The 18,395-nt window shown below is 41.6% G+C and overlaps 2 protein-coding genes across 2 annotated transcripts; both read left to right on the forward strand.

Annotated features, from left to right (window-relative positions):
* Positions 1–1,804: 1,804 nt before the first annotated feature.
* LOC310935901 (putative methyltransferase-like protein 24) lies at positions 1,805–6,329 on the forward strand (the record flags this gene model as incomplete). Its single annotated transcript, XM_083899898.1, has 5 exons — positions 1,805–2,134; positions 4,050–4,148; positions 4,969–5,105; positions 5,296–5,563; positions 6,024–6,329. 5 exons carry the CDS (start codon positions 1,805–1,807, stop codon positions 6,327–6,329), a joined length of 1,140 nt encoding a protein of 379 aa, XP_083756024.1.
* Positions 6,330–8,530: 2,201 nt separating this feature from the next.
* wasf2 (WASP family member 2) lies at positions 8,531–17,657 on the forward strand. The gene is made up of 9 exons (XM_083900122.1): positions 8,531–8,622; positions 10,764–10,927; positions 11,110–11,244; positions 12,202–12,355; positions 13,035–13,152; positions 13,254–13,375; positions 13,980–14,126; positions 15,025–15,515; positions 16,269–17,657. Exons 2-9 carry the CDS (start codon positions 10,795–10,797, stop codon positions 16,421–16,423), a joined length of 1,455 nt encoding a protein of 484 aa, XP_083756248.1. The 5' UTR covers positions 8,531–8,622; positions 10,764–10,794; the 3' UTR covers positions 16,424–17,657.
* Positions 17,658–18,395: the final 738 nt, after the last annotated feature.

Here is an 18,395-nt window from a genome sequence, read left to right on the forward strand (position 1 = left end):
TGTGTGTGTGTGTGTGTGTGTGTGTGTGTGTGTGTGTGTGTGTGTGTGCCACACAGAGAGAAAGCAGATGGGGGGAGTTTACTGGCTGCATGTTGTGTACAGTTTGTCAACAGGCTGACTAAATAGACTCAGACATGGCCAGGGGGAAATGCATTTGCTGTGACATTCCACTGTATGGTGGAAGAAGACGCACACTGTCAACGACATGACAGACAGACAGTGAGGAGGAGGAGGAGGAGGAGGAGGACGCAGAGCAACAGCTTTCTTACACGCTTTCCTTTACGGTGACTAAAAATAATCACAGCGTTTCATTTAGATATGAAAGATAGTTTCCCCGTGCTGGACTCCAGCCCATACTCGGACTACGTTTAATAACACAAATTCTAACCTTTTCTTTACTTCTTCTTCTTCTTTTTTTTTCTTTTTTTTTTTAAATCAAAACCAGTGGGAGGAAAACTATTCAGATCTTTTACTTATAACAAAAAACAGAAACACCACACCGTTTTTTTTCTTTTTTGAAAACATTTCTTAAGTAAAAGGATGGAAATAATACAATCAGAATGTCCTTTAAGCGTTCATTATGCAGTCAGAGCCCCCCCCCCCCATCTGTTTTAAATAAATTACATGATATGATTATGGATCTTTTTAACATGCGTGAGCAGCATTTTAATGGCCGCTGGTCAACATGGGGCCTGATTTAACTACTTAATGTACTATTGAGTTGAATAATTACCACAACGCATCAGGTATGTAAAACGACTAAACCTTTTTTTTCTTAAAAGAGGATTTAAGCAGTGACTCATCGTTCTCTAATGGAAAATATATTCATATTATCAATAAATGAATATTTATCACACACACAAAAAAATGTCTAAAAATGTTCGACAGATGGAATAACCTCGTAAATGCGTCTGAGAGTAGTTGCAGAAATGCAGGACTAAAAATAAGTGCAGGAGTGTCTGTGTTTATCCATCCCAGAGAGAACAGAACAGTGGGTCTGTGTGCAAATGTCCAGCCCTCTTTTTTTTCCTGGTTTTAATTTGTGGACACACACCTCCTGTGCAAGCAAAAATCATCATCATCACAGAGAAGATCTGCACCACTCCCATTTGAAGTGAGTTTTATCGGCGCTCATATTTAGTTATCAATATCATTCCAATATTACATTGATAACACTTTTCCGATATCAGTCCAACACATGAGTTTTTAAAGTCTTTTAAAATGCCACGTTTTTTAAACGACGACCATTTCAAAACATAATGTCCCGACTGTAAAAGAAATATTATGTTCCCCATAAAGAAGAAATAAAACCTCACATTTTTACAGCCTGAGTTTAGTGAAGCATTATTGAGAAATGTAAGGGTTTTTGGATCAAATCCGATTTTTACCATATCTGATCCAGTGATATTGACCTTTATCGAACCAGTATGGATCCCTGATCCTTACTTGTAGTCTAAGGAAGAAAAATGTTCTTCTTTTTTTTTATTTTTGGAGAAACATGGAAAAACCTTATAAAGTCTTCGCTGGCTTCTCAGGGTTTACATTTTAACCAGATGCATTAGTCACGTTCTAAAATAAAACTGGGATCACTGTGTCAACAAGGCCACATTTTGGCCAAGGAATGTGCTTCTTCATCTCAGCTCTCCCCTGGGGGTAAACAAGGAGGAGGAGGAAGAGGAGGAAGGAGGACTAGGGGAGGTCTCAGCTGGGACTTTCCTCATTGCCCTGCAGGGGAAAAAAAAAAAAAAAAAAAAAAGTTGGGCACAGCGCCGGAGATGTTCCCCGGTGCCGCCACGCTGGAGGTATGCGAACCTGGGGACGCGTTTACCAGCAGCTTCCCCTGCGCTCGGGGATCGTGCTGCTGCTGCTGATCCCACCGCTGCTCGTCGCGCTGCAGCTGCTCGTCGTCGGTCCACGGTTACCCCGAGCCGCGAGTCTGGGATCCGACGAGCGGGGAGGCGCTGTCGTCGCTTTCTCTGTGCTCAACATCGACCCGGAGAAGAGCGCGCGCCGGTGGGGGACCCCGTCCCTGCGACCGCGTCCGGAGGAAGAGGAGGCAGAGGAGGAGGAGGAGGATGGAGAAGGGATCAGGGAGGGGACACGAGGAGCCTACGAGGATGAGAACGAAATACAGGTGAGCTGAGCAGGTCTCACTCACATTATACATTATTTACATTTATTTAGTTTGATTGTATTATACATTGCTTTCCTTAAAGGGATATTGTATGGTTTTTTGTTGTTTCTTTTTTCAAAAAGAGATACACTCTTAGAAATAAAAGTGCTAAGTAGAACCATATAAGGTTCTTCGGCTTGTCCTCATATGAGAAACCTTTTTGGCCCTTTTGGAGGGTTCCACCAAGAACCCCTTTAAAACCCTTGAAACCCTTTAAAACCATGGAAAGGGGTTTTAGAGGGTCCTCTGGATCAAAATGGTTCTTACTGGAGCCATTAGTGTTACCAAGAACCCTTGAAAAACCCTTTCTTCAGAAAAGGGTTTTTCAGAAGCAAATGGTTCCAGGTAGAACCTCAGTCCTTGTAGAAGGACCCTTTTGGAACCCTTATTTCTAAGAGTGTATGAAGGCTCGTCCTCACTGAAAACATGGCTGCCAGCTGGGACACGTGTTTGTGTGTGTTGTCTTCCCTAGACATCTTTCTCTAGCAGAAAATGTACATTTTTGAACTGCCCAAAGTCGGAACGTTCAAAAACGCTTAACGTAAAGAAGCCAAACGTCCAAAAACAGCGGCCATTCACCAAATGTCCAACTTCTGCTGACAAATCAGCAAATTCTACTGTATTATTTTGACAACAATGTGCAAAATGAAGCAGCAGTAGACCACTAGGGATATTCTAAAACAGTTAATTTCACATAAAGAGCTTAGCGATCAGTCCTCATCAAATTTCTCATAGACGTCTAGGAAAAATCTTAACACAGACAGCATCTGTAATATTTGAGTTTTGATTTGCAGAGCAGTGAAAGTGGACATTTTTGGTGATGATTAGTCACTGTTTTTCTTCTTCACAGCGTCCCCGCTGATCTACTGCTGCCTCACTTTGTATGTTTTTGTCAAAATAATACATGTGGCAGCAGTGGATTAACAGCTCCTGTGTGCCGTGGTGTAATATTGCTGGTTTTCTTGATGAACTCTGGTGCAGGAGTGAATCACACTTCTGTTTACAGTCACAAAAGGCTGAGATAAAGAGTCGCACACATTCTTAAGATGTTGCAGACTAAAGCGCGCACATATTCTGTTGTTAGGTGAACCTATTGTTTAGTGGTTCAAATCTTTTTTTCCCTTGTGTCCTTCAGTCTTTCACAGAGGCTGAGCCTCCATGGGGGGGTTAGGGTTGACTTACAACTCAGTGTTACATTAATGCCACACAGACACAGATATATGAAAAGATGCTGATGTCTCCTCATTCACTTTGTTGACTATCCTGAGGCTGTTGATGCACAGCTCTGTGAATTATTCCAGACAAGACGGAACAGGTGAGTGCGGAGTGGGGCACAGCACTGACCCCAGATCAGAGAGAGGTGACAGCTGTTCTCTCTTTGGCCTTTGGTCGCACCCATAACACCTCAGCCTTCACCTGTGTTTGAGTGTGGGATGCATCTGTCCCCTCTTTAGCTCACACTCCTCACCCCGCACTCTCTTTCATTCTCTTTTTTGTTTCTCTCTCTCACTGTCTCTTTCTCTGCCCAAGGCTAAACTCTCTGACTCATTCTGTGAATCATCACCCCTCCCCACCTCCTCCCCAATGAGGTTGCCATGGTGACCACAGGGTTCAGTGGTGAGTCGAGTTGGGGGGGGGGGGTTTCTTTGGCTGTGTGTTCGCACGTTACAGTGCCTCAGGCAAGTGTCTTACCAGCAGGACTGAGGTCAGCGCCTGTGACCTGCCTCCTCAGCACTCATACCTGGGGATGGGGGTGCATGCAAACTCGAGCTTGTGTCAGGAACTCTTCAACCCCGCCCCCTTCCACACTTTGCCATGAATCTAATGGTAATCCTTGCACTGTATGTAGTATCAATATGTGCCTCTGTGTTGCCAGGTTGGATCCAGAGCAGTGGAGGTGCAGCCGTGGGCGGCCGGTAAGCCGTCATTCACGGCAGAACTCGGTCGTCTCGTCGCATACATCACCAGGCCACAGGTAGGTGAAACGACATTGATATATAAACAAAATCATAACGGAGTTAAGTATCACTTACAGTGGCTTGGAAACCTTTAAATGTCAAAGTTGTCCAGTGAAAACAAAAGTTTTCCCCTTGAAGAAGTGAAACTATCCATTGTTTTATTAGAAATAAAAACCAAAAAAAAAAAAAAAAATACTTCACTTCCCATTTTGTGCATCATCTTCTCCCTGTCTGTCTTTGCAATCATCATGTGACCCCCCCTCAAATTTATGTTGTAACCCTCTGAGAAGCCCACGATCCTAATATTGGCAACCTGTGCTCGAAAGTCTCAGGCTATTCTCTCAGTCATCAGGGACGCACACGGATGCCGTAGCCAGGAGTTAGAGCTTGCCAAGACTTAACAGTAATCAATAAAACTTCACTTTCTCAACTACTACTTCTCCCTCAGTCCACTTTTTCACTTTTACAAACAGCAGACTTCCAGTGTGGGGGCTAACATAGCAGTAATATGATCAGTCAGGCAGTGTCAATATGCTGGCAGCGCAATCCTGCCAAATCTGGAGCGAGTAAAGCTTTTCAGTTCCAGGCTGGAAACTCCCAAACAAGAGTTAAAACTTATGTTGCTGCACCAAATGCCGAGGAAAATGGGAGGGAGATTATATATCTAATCAAATCTGGTGCATTGTGGAGAAGTAAAATCACTCTGAAGTCTGGTCTTGTTGAATAGAACGTTTGTAGAATCTTACGTGTAAGTGAAGTTTTACCAGAATAATCTGCTTTAGTTTAAAGTACATCACCATGTTGTCTATGTGTTTGTCCTCTCCTGACCACTCACAGTTGAACTGCTCCAGGGTTATATGTCCAGCTCAGGCTCAGGCCTCACAGCCTCCTGCACAGTCACTCCACTGGCTGCTGTGTGCCGAGGACTGGCTGCTTCCTGCTGCAGACAGACCGTGTGTGGCGTACTCCTTCAGGTGCGTCCATATGTCTGCAAACTATGAGCATGTGTCGCTGTGAGTGCCTATGCATTCCTGATGCTGACAGAGCTGGAATGGAAATAAATGCAATGCATGTTTAATCATGCACACAATAATCTCCAAACTACCTCGGGAGCTCCCCTGACGTTCTGTCTGTTCCTCCTCTGCTTGTCTTTTGTCTCTCCAGTATGGATGGGAGAGATGCCGACTATCTAAAGACAGTGTCTGGACTGGGGTGTGAAGTGCACAGTTTTGATCCCAGCAGCACCAATGCATCTGCCGGTCACCTTGGCAACAGTTTGGCTAGTAACCATGGCGACAGAGGTGTGGTCAGCCAGCACAAGATGTGGCTGGAGTGGCACGCTGCAAGGAAGCGCAAGCACAAGGCAAGAGGCGACCTGGGTAGTGTCTCTCAGACGTTGGCAGACATCATGGCAGCTCTGGGACATCACACAGTAAGACTCGCACACACACACACATGTATGCACACAGAGAAATGTGGAGAAACGGCGCCAAACAAACATACCTTAAGAGTTGTTTCTCCCCAACATACCAGGAAAGCTCTCTTACTTGTACATTCCCATGGCAACAGGGCTCTGCGCCATCCCTGGCTGCCATGGCAACAATTTCAGTGAGTGAATCACACGCTGGCCCAGTTACATCCTGTGGCCACAAGAGGGAGCTACATACACACAGTTGGAGTGTATGTTGGCTGAAGTGCTCCAATATTTACATTGAGAAATATTAAATAAAACAGTGGATTGAGTCTGTGGTCGAGAACAATCAGAGACAATTATTTGTTCTTATTTTAAACACAATGACATGAATCGTTCTGAATATCAAAATAATAACTAGACTTGATATGTAATTATTTAGTTCTGTATTGTATAAATTTTGTTTCTGTTTTCTCTGTAGGTTCACTTTTTGTATGCTGACCTGCTCAGTGCAGAGTGGCGAGTTTTCCAGAACTGGATCGAGTCAGGAACTCTGCAGAGCGTCCATCATCTGGTTGCTACAGTGCATCTGCAATGGGCAGGGTTTGAGGTGGGAGGAACCGATGAGGAAGTGCTCTGCTATTGGTTCAGCGTCCTCCAGGGTCTCCAGGCTTCTGGACTGAAGCTGGTCCACAGCTCTGCAGGAGACGGTCACAGTGTCCTGAAACGAACGGTTGGACACGCCCACAGCTCCTACACTCTCAGCTGGGTCAACACGAGGTATTGACATGGACACAGGTGAGAACACATGTCTGGACACTGTGGAGGAGCGCAGACAAACACTTAAAACGGGACTGAAACTAGTGCTTCTTGAAATTAACTTTGCCCCCTTTCATTTCAGACTTTCTTGGAATGACATCTCCCTCTAGTGGAGATGGAAGGATCTGTCTTTTTATGACTGCTTGTGTTCAATGCTGGCTATATAATATAATATAATATAATATGTGCCTCACAACATAAAAAAAACAGCAAATACTGGATTTTAAATATACCAAAATGCATTCTTACCAACACTTTAAATTTATTGTTCATGTCTTTCTTTAGTTGAACCACAGATTTGCAAATTTTATCAATAACATATCATATAGCATAATCATATGGTGTCGCTCCGTATGCATTAGCAGTATTTTGAATGTATATTTAAAACAATTATGCGGTTTCCTCTTGTACTTTTATGTATTTCTGTCGGCCTTTTGTGTGCAATGTTTACATTAAAAAAAGAAGCTTTAATTATTTGGAGACTGACCGTGCCTGCCTACTGTGAATAACATACATTTTGCACTGCGCTGTGTACTGTATAAGGCAAAGAAGGAAACAGTGGAATCATTAATGAACATTTTATACAACAACACAATCCCAAAGTCAAGCCAAAGAACCTTTACTAATGATATGCTATATTCTTGACAACATATAATATGTAGATAACATAAATGCAGTCTTTTACTTGTCGTATCATATATTTGTAGCTCATTTTTTATTCTTTTATGTTAAGGCCATCACGTTGGGCTGCGAGAAACATTATTATTTTGTATGTGGACATGACGCTAAACATATCTTGCATCTTGAATATTGATTGAAGAAATGTATTATTGTCAAGATTTTGATGGACCAAATTCCTTGACTTTGGATTTGTTTATCAGTTCTGAACATTTGATGTTTGTTGATCTCTGGTTGTTATGTGATTGCCTGCTTTGTTTCTGTTTGATGGGTTTGTTTGTGTTGTTTTTAAACATATTCTGATTGGTTGTGTGTTTGTTTTTCTGTTCATATTATGTGTGTATGTATATGTGAATTAAAAAAATATCATATGTTTTATTGTATTGTATTTATTCCTTTTACTGTGTGTATATTTTGTAGTTAGCAACAACAGTGTCTAATACTATTGATGAGAACACTTAAAGGTGCATTAAGTAATAAATCTAAAGCAACTGGCCATAAAATCCTCCTAATATGTCACAGAGACTCAGGAATAATGTTCATATAACAAACTGAACTCACCAACAACAACAGTACAGACAAAATATTTGCATTAAAAAAAATATTTTGCAGACTGTAAATCATGTTTATGTTTTGAAATCATGTTTTGGCATGTGGCGCCACCTACCGCCGTCTACCAATCATTGCAGTCAGTAGAGTCTCAGCTGCTGAGCAACCACCATTACGTCAGAAAACGAAACTTAAAAAGACCTTGGTATTTTGAATTCGAATGTAGTAACCGTTTTTGGCCACATTCTTACATATGGCACCTTTAATGCTTTTTTATATTCACGTGTATGGGAGGTTTGTCATTACAGATACATTTTCAATTATATATGTTCTATTTAAATATGACTATCCATAATTCCAATATGAGGTACAACATCTTCTATTCCCTTGATATTATGACTAGTCATAATTTAATTGAAAGTATCTACAAGTCAATGAAAGACCTCTGATGGGAGACACTTGAATCTAAAAAGTGACATAATGTGTCCTAGGAAACGAGGTTCTATCTGAAATAACAGTTGTGGATAAATATGACATGTTTACAGCCGTTAATTGTTAAAGTTAGCCAGTTAGCCCGGACTATGTTGACACAGCGGTCACCAGGTGAGGTTTATGGGACTATTGTTTACCCGCTTGAGTGCTTCTCTCCTCGGCGAGCTTCCTATTCGTGCCAGTCATTCCTCGGACTCGTTCCAACTCGCTGGAAAGCGGACGTTGGAATGCGCCGCAGCCTCCACCCTCCGCTACGCAAACTACGTACAGATGTTTGCCACTAGTTAGGGCGGAGTTGCGCTTTTTACGTTGAAATTTCCACATCCTGTATTCAGCAGAAGGCATTGACAGGCGCAGCAACCAATCAGCTCCGAGAACGTCGGTCGCTCGACCAATCAGAAGTTCACAATCCCGGGACGTTTGTACGCTGCCTCGCTCTGTCCCAGTACTGTACCGCTGAACATTTCTGTGGAAATCTTGACACAACAGGACAACAAACAAACAAAGTGTACAGAGGGAGAACACAGACGCCGCTTTTCACGGTGAGTAAAGTGTGTTTATTTGTTGTTGTGTTTATTGAGTGAAGAGAGCGGAACGAAACTTTAATTGGGCTGTTCCTTCGAGACGAGAAGCGCCTTCTCGTTACTTCCTGCTCTGACAAGGCCGAGATCCCAACAGAGCACTTTTAGCACCACTGCTAATATAGTGGTTAGCAAAGTATAGCGAATTCAACGAGTGTTTTTGACTCGTTTTAACGACGCAGTTCACAGTTTGTCGTAAGTATTTCACTTATCGTTAGCGAAACTGTTCCAGTTGAGATTCCTCAACGTGACAGAGAGCTGCTGACTGTACCTCAGGCGTAAAGTAAAGGCGTATAATGTCGACTTTTCGTTAAGGAGTTCAAAAAACATCTTCGTTTATTTTGGACACACACATAACAATGTGACTGACAACTGTCCACTTTATTATGGACGAATGAAGAGTTAAGGACGAATGCGCCTTCTTTGTGCTAAGTTGTGTCATCATGTGTATAGTACTGGTCACATTTTTTTTACGTTTTATTGTTCCATACAGTTATTATTTGCTATTTAATCGTACAGTAAGTGATCAATTTCACTCAGGGCTGTATATGTCCACTATGAGGTGTTTTAAAATTGTTTAAACATGGTTTATTTGGTTTTTCTGCTTTTTCCCTATTGAAAATGAACAGGAAATGACCAGTACTTTGAAAACAGGTAATGCAAGTGTTGAAATAAATAAAGTAGTCAATTCCGAATCTTCTAAACTTAAAATGTGCCCCAAAAAAACACGTCAACGATTAAAAATACACCATACAAAGAAAGTGACTTAAAACCGCAGTGCGTAACGTTGAAACATAAACAGATGTCACACACAAACCTTTCCTATCAGCTCCACATAGCTATTTCTGCGTTTCTGAGAAAAGTTGTGTTGTGCTGCACTGCTTGGCAGAACACGTTTTCAAATGATGGCTGCAGCATGCTGTAGAGATGCTTTGTTTCAGAGGCAGAATAACAACAACAGCAACATAAATCACACACTGCAGAGGTAAAAAAAAAAAAAAAAAAGAAGATACAGTTTGTCGTTTGACGTAGTCGGACAAAGAGTCTAACAACTGAGGGTCCTGGACAGCGAAATCTTTGTTTTTAATGGACGCCCTAATGTTACCATTAAAAACATAGGCAACTGAAATGGGGAATAGGAAGCACTGTAGGCTGTACTTACAGTAACGGTGACTTAAATGAACTACTTCTGCTTGCACTTTCTTAAACTAGGCACTAGCAGTATGCAGGAGGGCTGCAGCTATTTATTGTTTTCATCATCCTTTGAATTGTTTATTATTTTCGTGATTAATTAGTTGTTTGGTCCATAAATTGCAAGAAAATAAAGGATCTGTGTTTTCCTGATACTTATGTCAGGTTTTTTGTCATAGAGGACCAAAGAAGCCATAAACTATTTACATCGAACAAGCTGAAAAAAACTTGTTCTGTCTAATTATAACACTAAAACTGATATAGAAGAATAGCTGGCGATGAAGTAAGTAATCATTCATTTGATTGCAGCCCGAGGCTGCACTTCTCTGTATTACTGTGGCGGTTAACGTTTACTGATCAGACTCCGTATGGTACTAAATGTACTTTTGTTTGTAGATGGCTGACACACCAAACACTACACACGTCTGTGATTTGTCCAATATTGTTTCATTTATCTACTCTATTATTAGTAGAATGATGCAAAGTTATTACCCAGTCAAGTGTTTCCCTCTTTTTAAACTTTTGGGAAATATTTTTGGACACTTGCTGAGTGGTGCAAAGCTTTGGTTTTGCTTCTGCTTTAGCTCTGTCTGTCTGTCTGCCTGTGAGTCACATGATAATGAGACTTGTTCAGGGAAACGAGACATGATTATTTCCTTGAGCAGTTCATCTGTTCATTTTGTTTTGATTAGTTTTCAAAGAAGAAGCACATACAGATCTCTTTTGCCCAATATGTTATTTAACTTGTTCATTTATGCTCAATAGCTCAGTAGACTTTCAAAAAAATAACTTAATTCTTTACATGCTCGATTTTTTTTAAAGATGTATATGATAATATAACTCTACATCAGTGCTTCAGTGGTGTATTAATGGTGTCTCAATCAAGTGATATTTCCTCTCTTTCCCACCAGGGTTGGGCCTCCCTGCCCACCACACCCCACCATGCCTTTGGTGACAAGGAATATAGAGCCGCGGCACGTGTGTCGCCAGACCCTCCCTGCCAGTGTTCGCAGTGAGCTGGAATGCGTCACCAACATCAGCCTTGCCAACATCATCCGCCAGCTGGGCAGCCTGAGTGAGTGTGGGCTCTGTGTGGCTGGGTGTCAACACTGTCATTCATGACAATATGGTGTGAATGGTTCATAACACGGAGTGGACGTGCATGAACTGTGTGGTGTCTGTTTGTGGAAGATGAATATGCATCTGTTCTGTGCATGTGTGAAACAAATGCTAATCATAAACCTGTGTGTGTTGTAGGTAAGTATGCAGAGGATGTGTTCGGGGAGCTGTTTATCCAGGCTGGAGCGTTTGCCACCAGAGTTAATACACTTGGAGAGAGAGTGGATCGTCTGCAGGTCAAAGTCACACAGCTGGACCCCAAAGAGGAGGAGGGTAAGTACCTGGATGGAAACACAGACAATTTAAAGCAGTGTAGCATTGATGTTAAGTTTTAAAGGTAGATGTAAAATAGTCCAGATATAGTGAATTTAAAGAAACAACAACATTCTGAGATCCTGTTACTTGAAAGTAGCAGATAATGCATGTGAGAGGAGGAATGTGTGGTCATTCCTTCAATGAGTACCAGAAGCAAATATTACTATGATAATGAATTGAAGCAGCAACAAAATGCTTCCATATATGAACAACTATTGGTGCTCTTTATTTAGCACTGTCGTTAATCTTCAGTAGTGACACAGACTCCCTCACCCTCTGCTTATCACTGTGATCTAACTCCCAATATTGTTGCTGCAACAGTTGACTGAAACACAGAAATAATTGCATTTTCTTTTATCCAGGGTGTCCACGGGCTCTTAAAAAGCATTAAAAGTTGATTTGGGATAATTAAGGCCCTTGAAAAAGTATTAAAAAGTCTTAATTGCGTCCCATGAGGTATTAAATTTTGTCCATAGAGTTTGACTGCAAAAAGTATGCATGATTGTATTTATTTTCCTTGTTAAAAACAACATTGCGCAGGTATATTCACCCTGCAAGATTGGCTCACCCCCGCTCATGTACACGGGGTGTTACGCATCTTGCGACAGCCAACGCTCTCCTCCTGGCGCCAAATAATATCCAAAATTGGACGAAATGAGATTTAATTGCAAACTAAAACTGTTTTGAATGTTAAATATGTGTTGCTGGTTACAGCTTGAAGTGACGATACGGTCTTGAAAAAGTCTTAAAAAGGTATTGAAATTAACTTCAGGATTCCTGCATATACCCTGTTATCGAATCTTTGAAAACTCACATAAAATGTGCCATACATTTCAATGAGAGCCTCGCTACTGTTGCTTCTCATGCTTGTTTTGAATACAACTGGCATTTATTCACATCTCCTCTTTCTCTCAGTTTCTCTCCAGGCCATCACTACTCGTAAGGCCTTCCGTAGCAGTGTGACCCAGGATCAGCAGCTGTTTACCAGGCCGTCTCTGCCAATGCCTGTGCAAGACACCTACACAGTCTGCGATCCACCTCCACCTCTAAACCAGCTCAGCCAGTACCGGTAAGTCTCGGCAGACACCCAAATACCCACTTAGAGCTGGTATCCAGTCACTGAAACATAACGTGCAAGGAAGGGAAAGCCCACGTGTGCACAAATGTATAAAAACATATATGATCTATTTCTTTTATGCTGTAAATGTTGAGATATTCATTGACTCGGGTAAAGTCCTTTATATTCATAGTTATGATGCCACGTTATTTGTATTTAATGTAAACACTTCGCCCTAAATATTTGATCAAATGTACATAACTCAGGCCGTGTGTATATGTTATGCATGAGGCGTACATTATAAAAGTATGGTTAATGAGGAAACCTGAACAGAGGGAGGTAATAATAGTGAGTAAAGTCTGTATAATTATTAACCTCAGCAGTGGCACCAGTGAAGCAGACTGAGAGTCCAATTATAACATAAGATTACGTCTGTGACTATTTTGAATGTGAACGTGTGGTTATAATTTGACAGTGGCAGTTCTGACATGCACACTAGGTTTAGACAGCGTCACAAAGGAAAATAGCTTGTCTCTGGTGAAGGTCTCTCATGTTGAAATGAAAGAGGAAGTTTTATACCTTATTCATGCAGTGACACTCGCTGTCATTTATGTCTGTTGCACATGAGATGGCGTTAAGTTTGAAGTGACACCCGGATGTGATTATAATGGTTGAAAATGTTTGTCGACAGGGATGATGGAAGAGAGGCCCTGAAGTTTTACACTGATCCCTCTTACTTCTTTGACCTGTGGAAGGAGAAGATGCTGCAGGACACCAAGGACATCATGAAGGAGAAACGCAAGCACAGAGTGAGACATATGAGTCACTGAGATGAAAATACGTCAACACCACTAATTTCAAAATAAAATCACACAGCACTCATAACGTTTTTACCTCCTTTTCTGAGCAGAAGGAGAAGAAAGACCATACAAACCTAAGGACACTCAATCCCCGAAAGATCAAGACCAGGAAGGATGAATGGGAACGCCGCAAGATGGGAGAGGAGTTTGTGGTGCCAAAGAATGACTTGATGTAAGTTGAGGAATTGATTGAAGTGAATCGAAATCTGCAGATTAATGGGGGGTGTGTACCGTTGCAGAAATGTGGTCCACCACTGCTTTAAGAGGCTTTTAAATGCATTTTCAGCAATAAAATCAAGTTAATGACAATAAATCCTTTATCTAGTGAGCACGGTAAAAGTACAGAATGAGCACTCGCATGACCAGCCTCACTCTCCCCTCTCTTATCAGCCAATCAGTACACAGTGGTGAGGATGGTATGTCCTGTCTGTGATGTTCTCAGGGGACTGGGTGTAGAGATCTGCTGTTAATAGCAAACTGCAGTAAACAAACATGTTTCTTATATTTGGACTTAGGTCTTGTTATTCTTATATTATTGTACGTCCCACGATGTAGCATGAATGTGTAAAAGATAAGTACTAGTATAAGTCAGTGTTTGTCTCTGCTGTTTCTAAAGCATTCATAATACTTCCTCTTAAATACTTTTATCGGAAATGTAGCTGAGAAAACAGTGTAATGCCAGGTTTTGTGTATATCGCCTCACGTGGAGCCACAGACAACCCCTGGGATGCTTGTATTTTGGGCAGATTATAATAATGTGTTGCGTTTGTTTCAAGGAATTCCACTGAGGTTCTGAATGGCAGTATTGGATCTGGAGATGGCTTCACTTCTGAAGGCCTCGAGCTCAGCACTGGCTCCTACGCTTATGATCCCAGCTCCCCTCTCTCTGATGACATGCTGCCTCCTCCACCTCCAGACATGACGTAAGTAGCATCATGTATAAGAGCCTCGCACATACTGCACATACTACACATCTTCTCGGGGTGCAAAGTGGACAGCACGCCCACTTTTCACTGTCGACCTGTGATTCTTTAGTGAACAGGAATTGCTGAGTGAATCACGCTTTTTATTTCGGCACACATGATTAATGATGACACTGCCGGTGTGAGATCCACGTCACAAGTGCATTTCATGAGAGAATTATAAAATATGGTATAGAGTTTGTAAATAACTTTGCTAAAATTCCACACATCTATCTATAAAGCAAGTTCTGTCTTGGTGGTGTGCATCCTTGATTTTAATTTTTTGGAGACATTATCACACGGTTCACCGAAGAAAATGGTGTTAATCTAAAACGATGAAGTCGGTGTCCATTCACCAATACACAAGCACCTATTTATTTTGCATTAGCATGCTGCTACTTTGCCGCTAATTAAGAATTAGCGTAGGACTAACATAATACAAACACTGTGCAACCTCATTAGGCACAACGCAAATGTTTTCATTTTCGATTAGCATTAGCCTAGCTAATTTGACCTATTGCGACCATCCTCCGAGCCAGCCCCCGCAACTCAGTCTTTGACACAGTTTTTTTGTTTCCTTTTGCTTGTATGCTGCACAATTTTAACTTGTGTTTCTATGCTGTCTAAGTCTTTGAATATTTACTCTAAAGGTTAAAAGAAAATAACAGTTGTCCTCTCCTGAAACATTGTGTCCATTGTTATAATCTGTAATCAATAAATAGTGACTTGAACAATTAAAATGAAAATTTTAAAGGATATCGAGTGATTATCACAACATACATGCTCCACAGCTGTGTGACGTGCATCTGTCACACACCACACACACTTTAATATCTACATTTCCCTCCATCACTTGAAGGTACCATGACGGTCAGGGCGGAGCACCGACCCAGAAGCGCGTCAGCATGCTCAGTCCAAACCACCCGCCTCCTGCTCCTCCCATGGCCACCTCCCCTCTCAGCTCCCGTCCCAACCTTTCACCTCCCCCTGCACCTCCTCCCCCTCCTCCACCCTCTGGTTTTGGTATTCCCCCACCTCCACCTGGCTTTGACACCCCACCATCTCCTCCTCCCTTCTCCTCATCTCCACCTGCTCCCCCTCCTCCGCTTTCCATGTCCTCTCTTTCTCCTCCTCCACCACCACCAATTCTTACAGGTGGTGGTCCTCCACCTCCTCCCCCTCCACCGCCTCCCCCTGGCCCCCCTCCTCCTCCATCCTTTAACTCTGCTCCACCTCCTCCCTCTGGCGTTGGTGGGATAGCACTGAGCTCTGTTCCTAAACCACAGCCAGCACCAGAGCCAGAACCAGAAGACGGTGCTCGCAGTGACTTGCTGCAGGCCATTCGACAAGGTAAGACACAGGTGGAGTGATTTAAAACGGATGTGATGGTCCTTACTGCTGATTGGCTGAAACACAGTAGACTCTGGTAACCCAAGTAAAAAAGTGACTAACAGTCTGTATAACGACATTATTAGCAGGAGAAGTGAAACTTTCACCCTTATTTGTGCAGTCAACTTTTCCGTGCACCTAACACGTACTCGGTGTGGGAAAATGCAGCATTAACTTGAGCTGAATAATTTAGGGAAAGTATATAATGGGTCATTTTGACATGTTTTAGCAGGAAAAGCCAGGTGTTACTGATGATTATTGATGAAATCAGAACAGTGCAACAGTCAATAATAAGCTAAATTGAACTTATCATTATTAATACTTGTATTATTTAGATTATTTACACCTGTGCAAAGTTGAGTCTCCAGTAGATTTGAAATGTGAGTGAGCATTACCATGACAATCAAAAATATTGTATATATATGTATCTACATTACATAACATTTAAAAAACACCAGTAATTTATCATTTGTACTATTGAATACAATTTTAAGTAACATGCTTAACAGTCTTTGTGCATGAAGTATTTTTACATGTTGATAGTGCAAAGTCTCACTGTGGGTGAAACAGGAACTTTATCTCTTCTGCAGTCACATATTTATATGAATGAATATTATATTATATATTCGAAGCATATCGTGAAACAGAGTGATTGTAGCATTAAGACTATGTTGATTTTTTCAGGCCTAAATGTCAAACTAACTCCCTTTTTAGGTTTCAACCTGCGAAAGGTGGAGGCGCAGCGCGAGCAGGAGAAGCGCGATCACTTTGGCAACGACGTGGCCGCCATCCTGTCTCGCCGTATCGCTGTAGAGTGCAGTGACAGCGAGGACGACTCTTCAGAGTTTGATGACGAATGGTCAGATTGATCCGTCTTCCATTTTTTTCACCACAACCGGCGCCCTCGAGTTTGTCCTGGGCCTTAAACATTGTCAGAATATCTGTGTTCTGTCTTTGTGTGCGAGTAAGCGAGAGAGAGAGTTTGAGATCACGTGTACTGTAACATGTACACGTGACCTGTTACTAACCACATTCCTTAGTTCATTTAATTTTATTTATCGGAAATAATACAGTCGATCAGAGGTGTTTGAAGATGAGTCTGCGTTCATTGGTCTCACTTGATAACAGAAGGCTGTTATTGATGGTGAGGTTGTTTGTCTGAGGTGATGCACGTGTCACTGTTGCTGAGTCGCGGCGTAAACACATCACATCTCTCCTTATTTAGTGTCTTTTAGAATCAGGTGCCTGTATGCTGCAGGCCAAGTGCCAGATTTTATATGCTTAAGTATATCACGGCAAAGGATAATAGAGCGAGAGAGAGAGCACGCGCTCACGCACTCTTAACATGCAGTTAATCTCTTCTATACACAGTATTTGTATGTATCTCTGTGATAAACACAGACAATCTTAACATCTACCCATTGTCCCTTATTCATATATTATATAGATGTTAAGTCACATTGCGTATTGAATCATATTTACGAAAGAAAGCAAACGCATTGCCATTGAATCCCTTGGTTTTTTTTTTTATCACTTTTCCTCCCCTCATTTTTTATTCTATCTTTTGTGGTTGTCCTGGGAACAATTGACTTGTGGAAGAGACGTAATTGTGGCTTATTAACAAATTGATGGATGAATAATTCAGTATATGACAGGGGAAGTATTTGCTCATGTCAGAACACTGGGGTATTTGCTGAGATAATAAGAGAATAAGCACAATTATCGTGATCACCTTTATTTTTTACTTATTTCTGGTGTTTATATGTAGAACCTTTCTGGGGAAAAACTAGGTTGTGGTGCTAGGACAGTTGTTTGCGTTGTCTTGCTGCCTGACGTGTGTATTTTCTATTCTCCATGTCATTGTCAGTGTTTTTTTTGTCGGTTTATCCACCACTGGTCACCAATCAGCTTCTCTCAAAAAGGAAATGCCATTAACGTGTCAAACGTAGAACTGACTGACTGACTGACTGTGTCGTGTGGACCGCTGATTTGTCAAGTGCCTTTTTTATTTTAGGTCTGCCTCTGTTGAAGCACAATCACACAACATGCTTTGCCAAAGTCCTGCTTCTCTTGCCTTAAATGTCTAAATGATGATCGTTATTTCAATAAAAGAGTATATTACAGTGATTGTTTAGATTTTTCTTCTGTGAGAATGTTTGAATCGTGGATTTTGTTTTGTCTTAGATAAGACTTTCCCAAGAATACCAAGCGCCCACTAGCCTTGGCTGCGTGCTTTATCTATGACTCATCCTCTTAATTTCAGCGTCGGACACCACCTTACTGTGCCCAGTACTCTGTGTGTAAGCAGTGTGAAAATGAACTGACTGGATAAATGTAAAAAAAAAAAATCAGTAGGAGGAGAGAAAATCCTCTTGTGGTTATGCAAGCGGCTTTTGCATCCTTGTTACAAAGGCTGCTTTGTAGACTTCAAAAGAAAAGCAGTGGGTGCAGAGTGATGAAAATAACGTTGGAAGACTGGTGGAGCTACAAAATAATTTAAGATGCAGGAATAGAGAGCAGCCTTCTGTTTGTAATTGAGTTAAGGAGTGGGAGAAGGAGAGACAAACGCACTCTAAAAGCCTCGGCAGCAGGGAAGAGAAGAGGGGCGACGTCATGCAGTAGAAAAAAGCATATTCTTTATTCATCCATATAAAACATTCATCTCAAAAAGGTTGTGCAACATGAATATATGGTCAGTATCTTTCAAAGTGCCTTTGACAGCATGTGCAAAATAGAGTCTCAAAGATCTAGAACACCGTTATCTAGACATTCAAGTAAATAAAAAGTGGCCTTTGGATCTTATCTGTGATAGGCTCACATACAAAAAGTCAAACCCATCCG

The sequence above is a fragment of the Microchirus variegatus genome (genome assembly GCF_963457635.1).
Source record: "Microchirus variegatus genome assembly, chromosome: 13".
NCBI classification, from domain to species: domain Eukaryota; kingdom Metazoa; phylum Chordata; class Actinopteri; order Pleuronectiformes; family Soleidae; genus Microchirus; species Microchirus variegatus.

What these genes read in the sequence shown, in the direction of transcription:
- wasf2 (XM_083900122.1), top strand. Translation starts at nt 10,795, where the DNA reads ATGCCTTTGGTGACAAGGAATATAGAGCCGCGGCACGTGTGTCGCCAG. An exon ending in GGACCCCAAAGAGGAGGAGG is followed by an intron (nt 11,245 to 12,201) that starts GTAAGTACCTGG and finishes TCTTTCTCTCAG; the next exon opens with TTTCTCTCCAGGCCATCACT. An exon ending in AACCAGCTCAGCCAGTACCG is followed by an intron (nt 12,356 to 13,034) that starts GTAAGTCTCGGC and finishes GTTTGTCGACAG; the next exon opens with GGATGATGGAAGAGAGGCCC.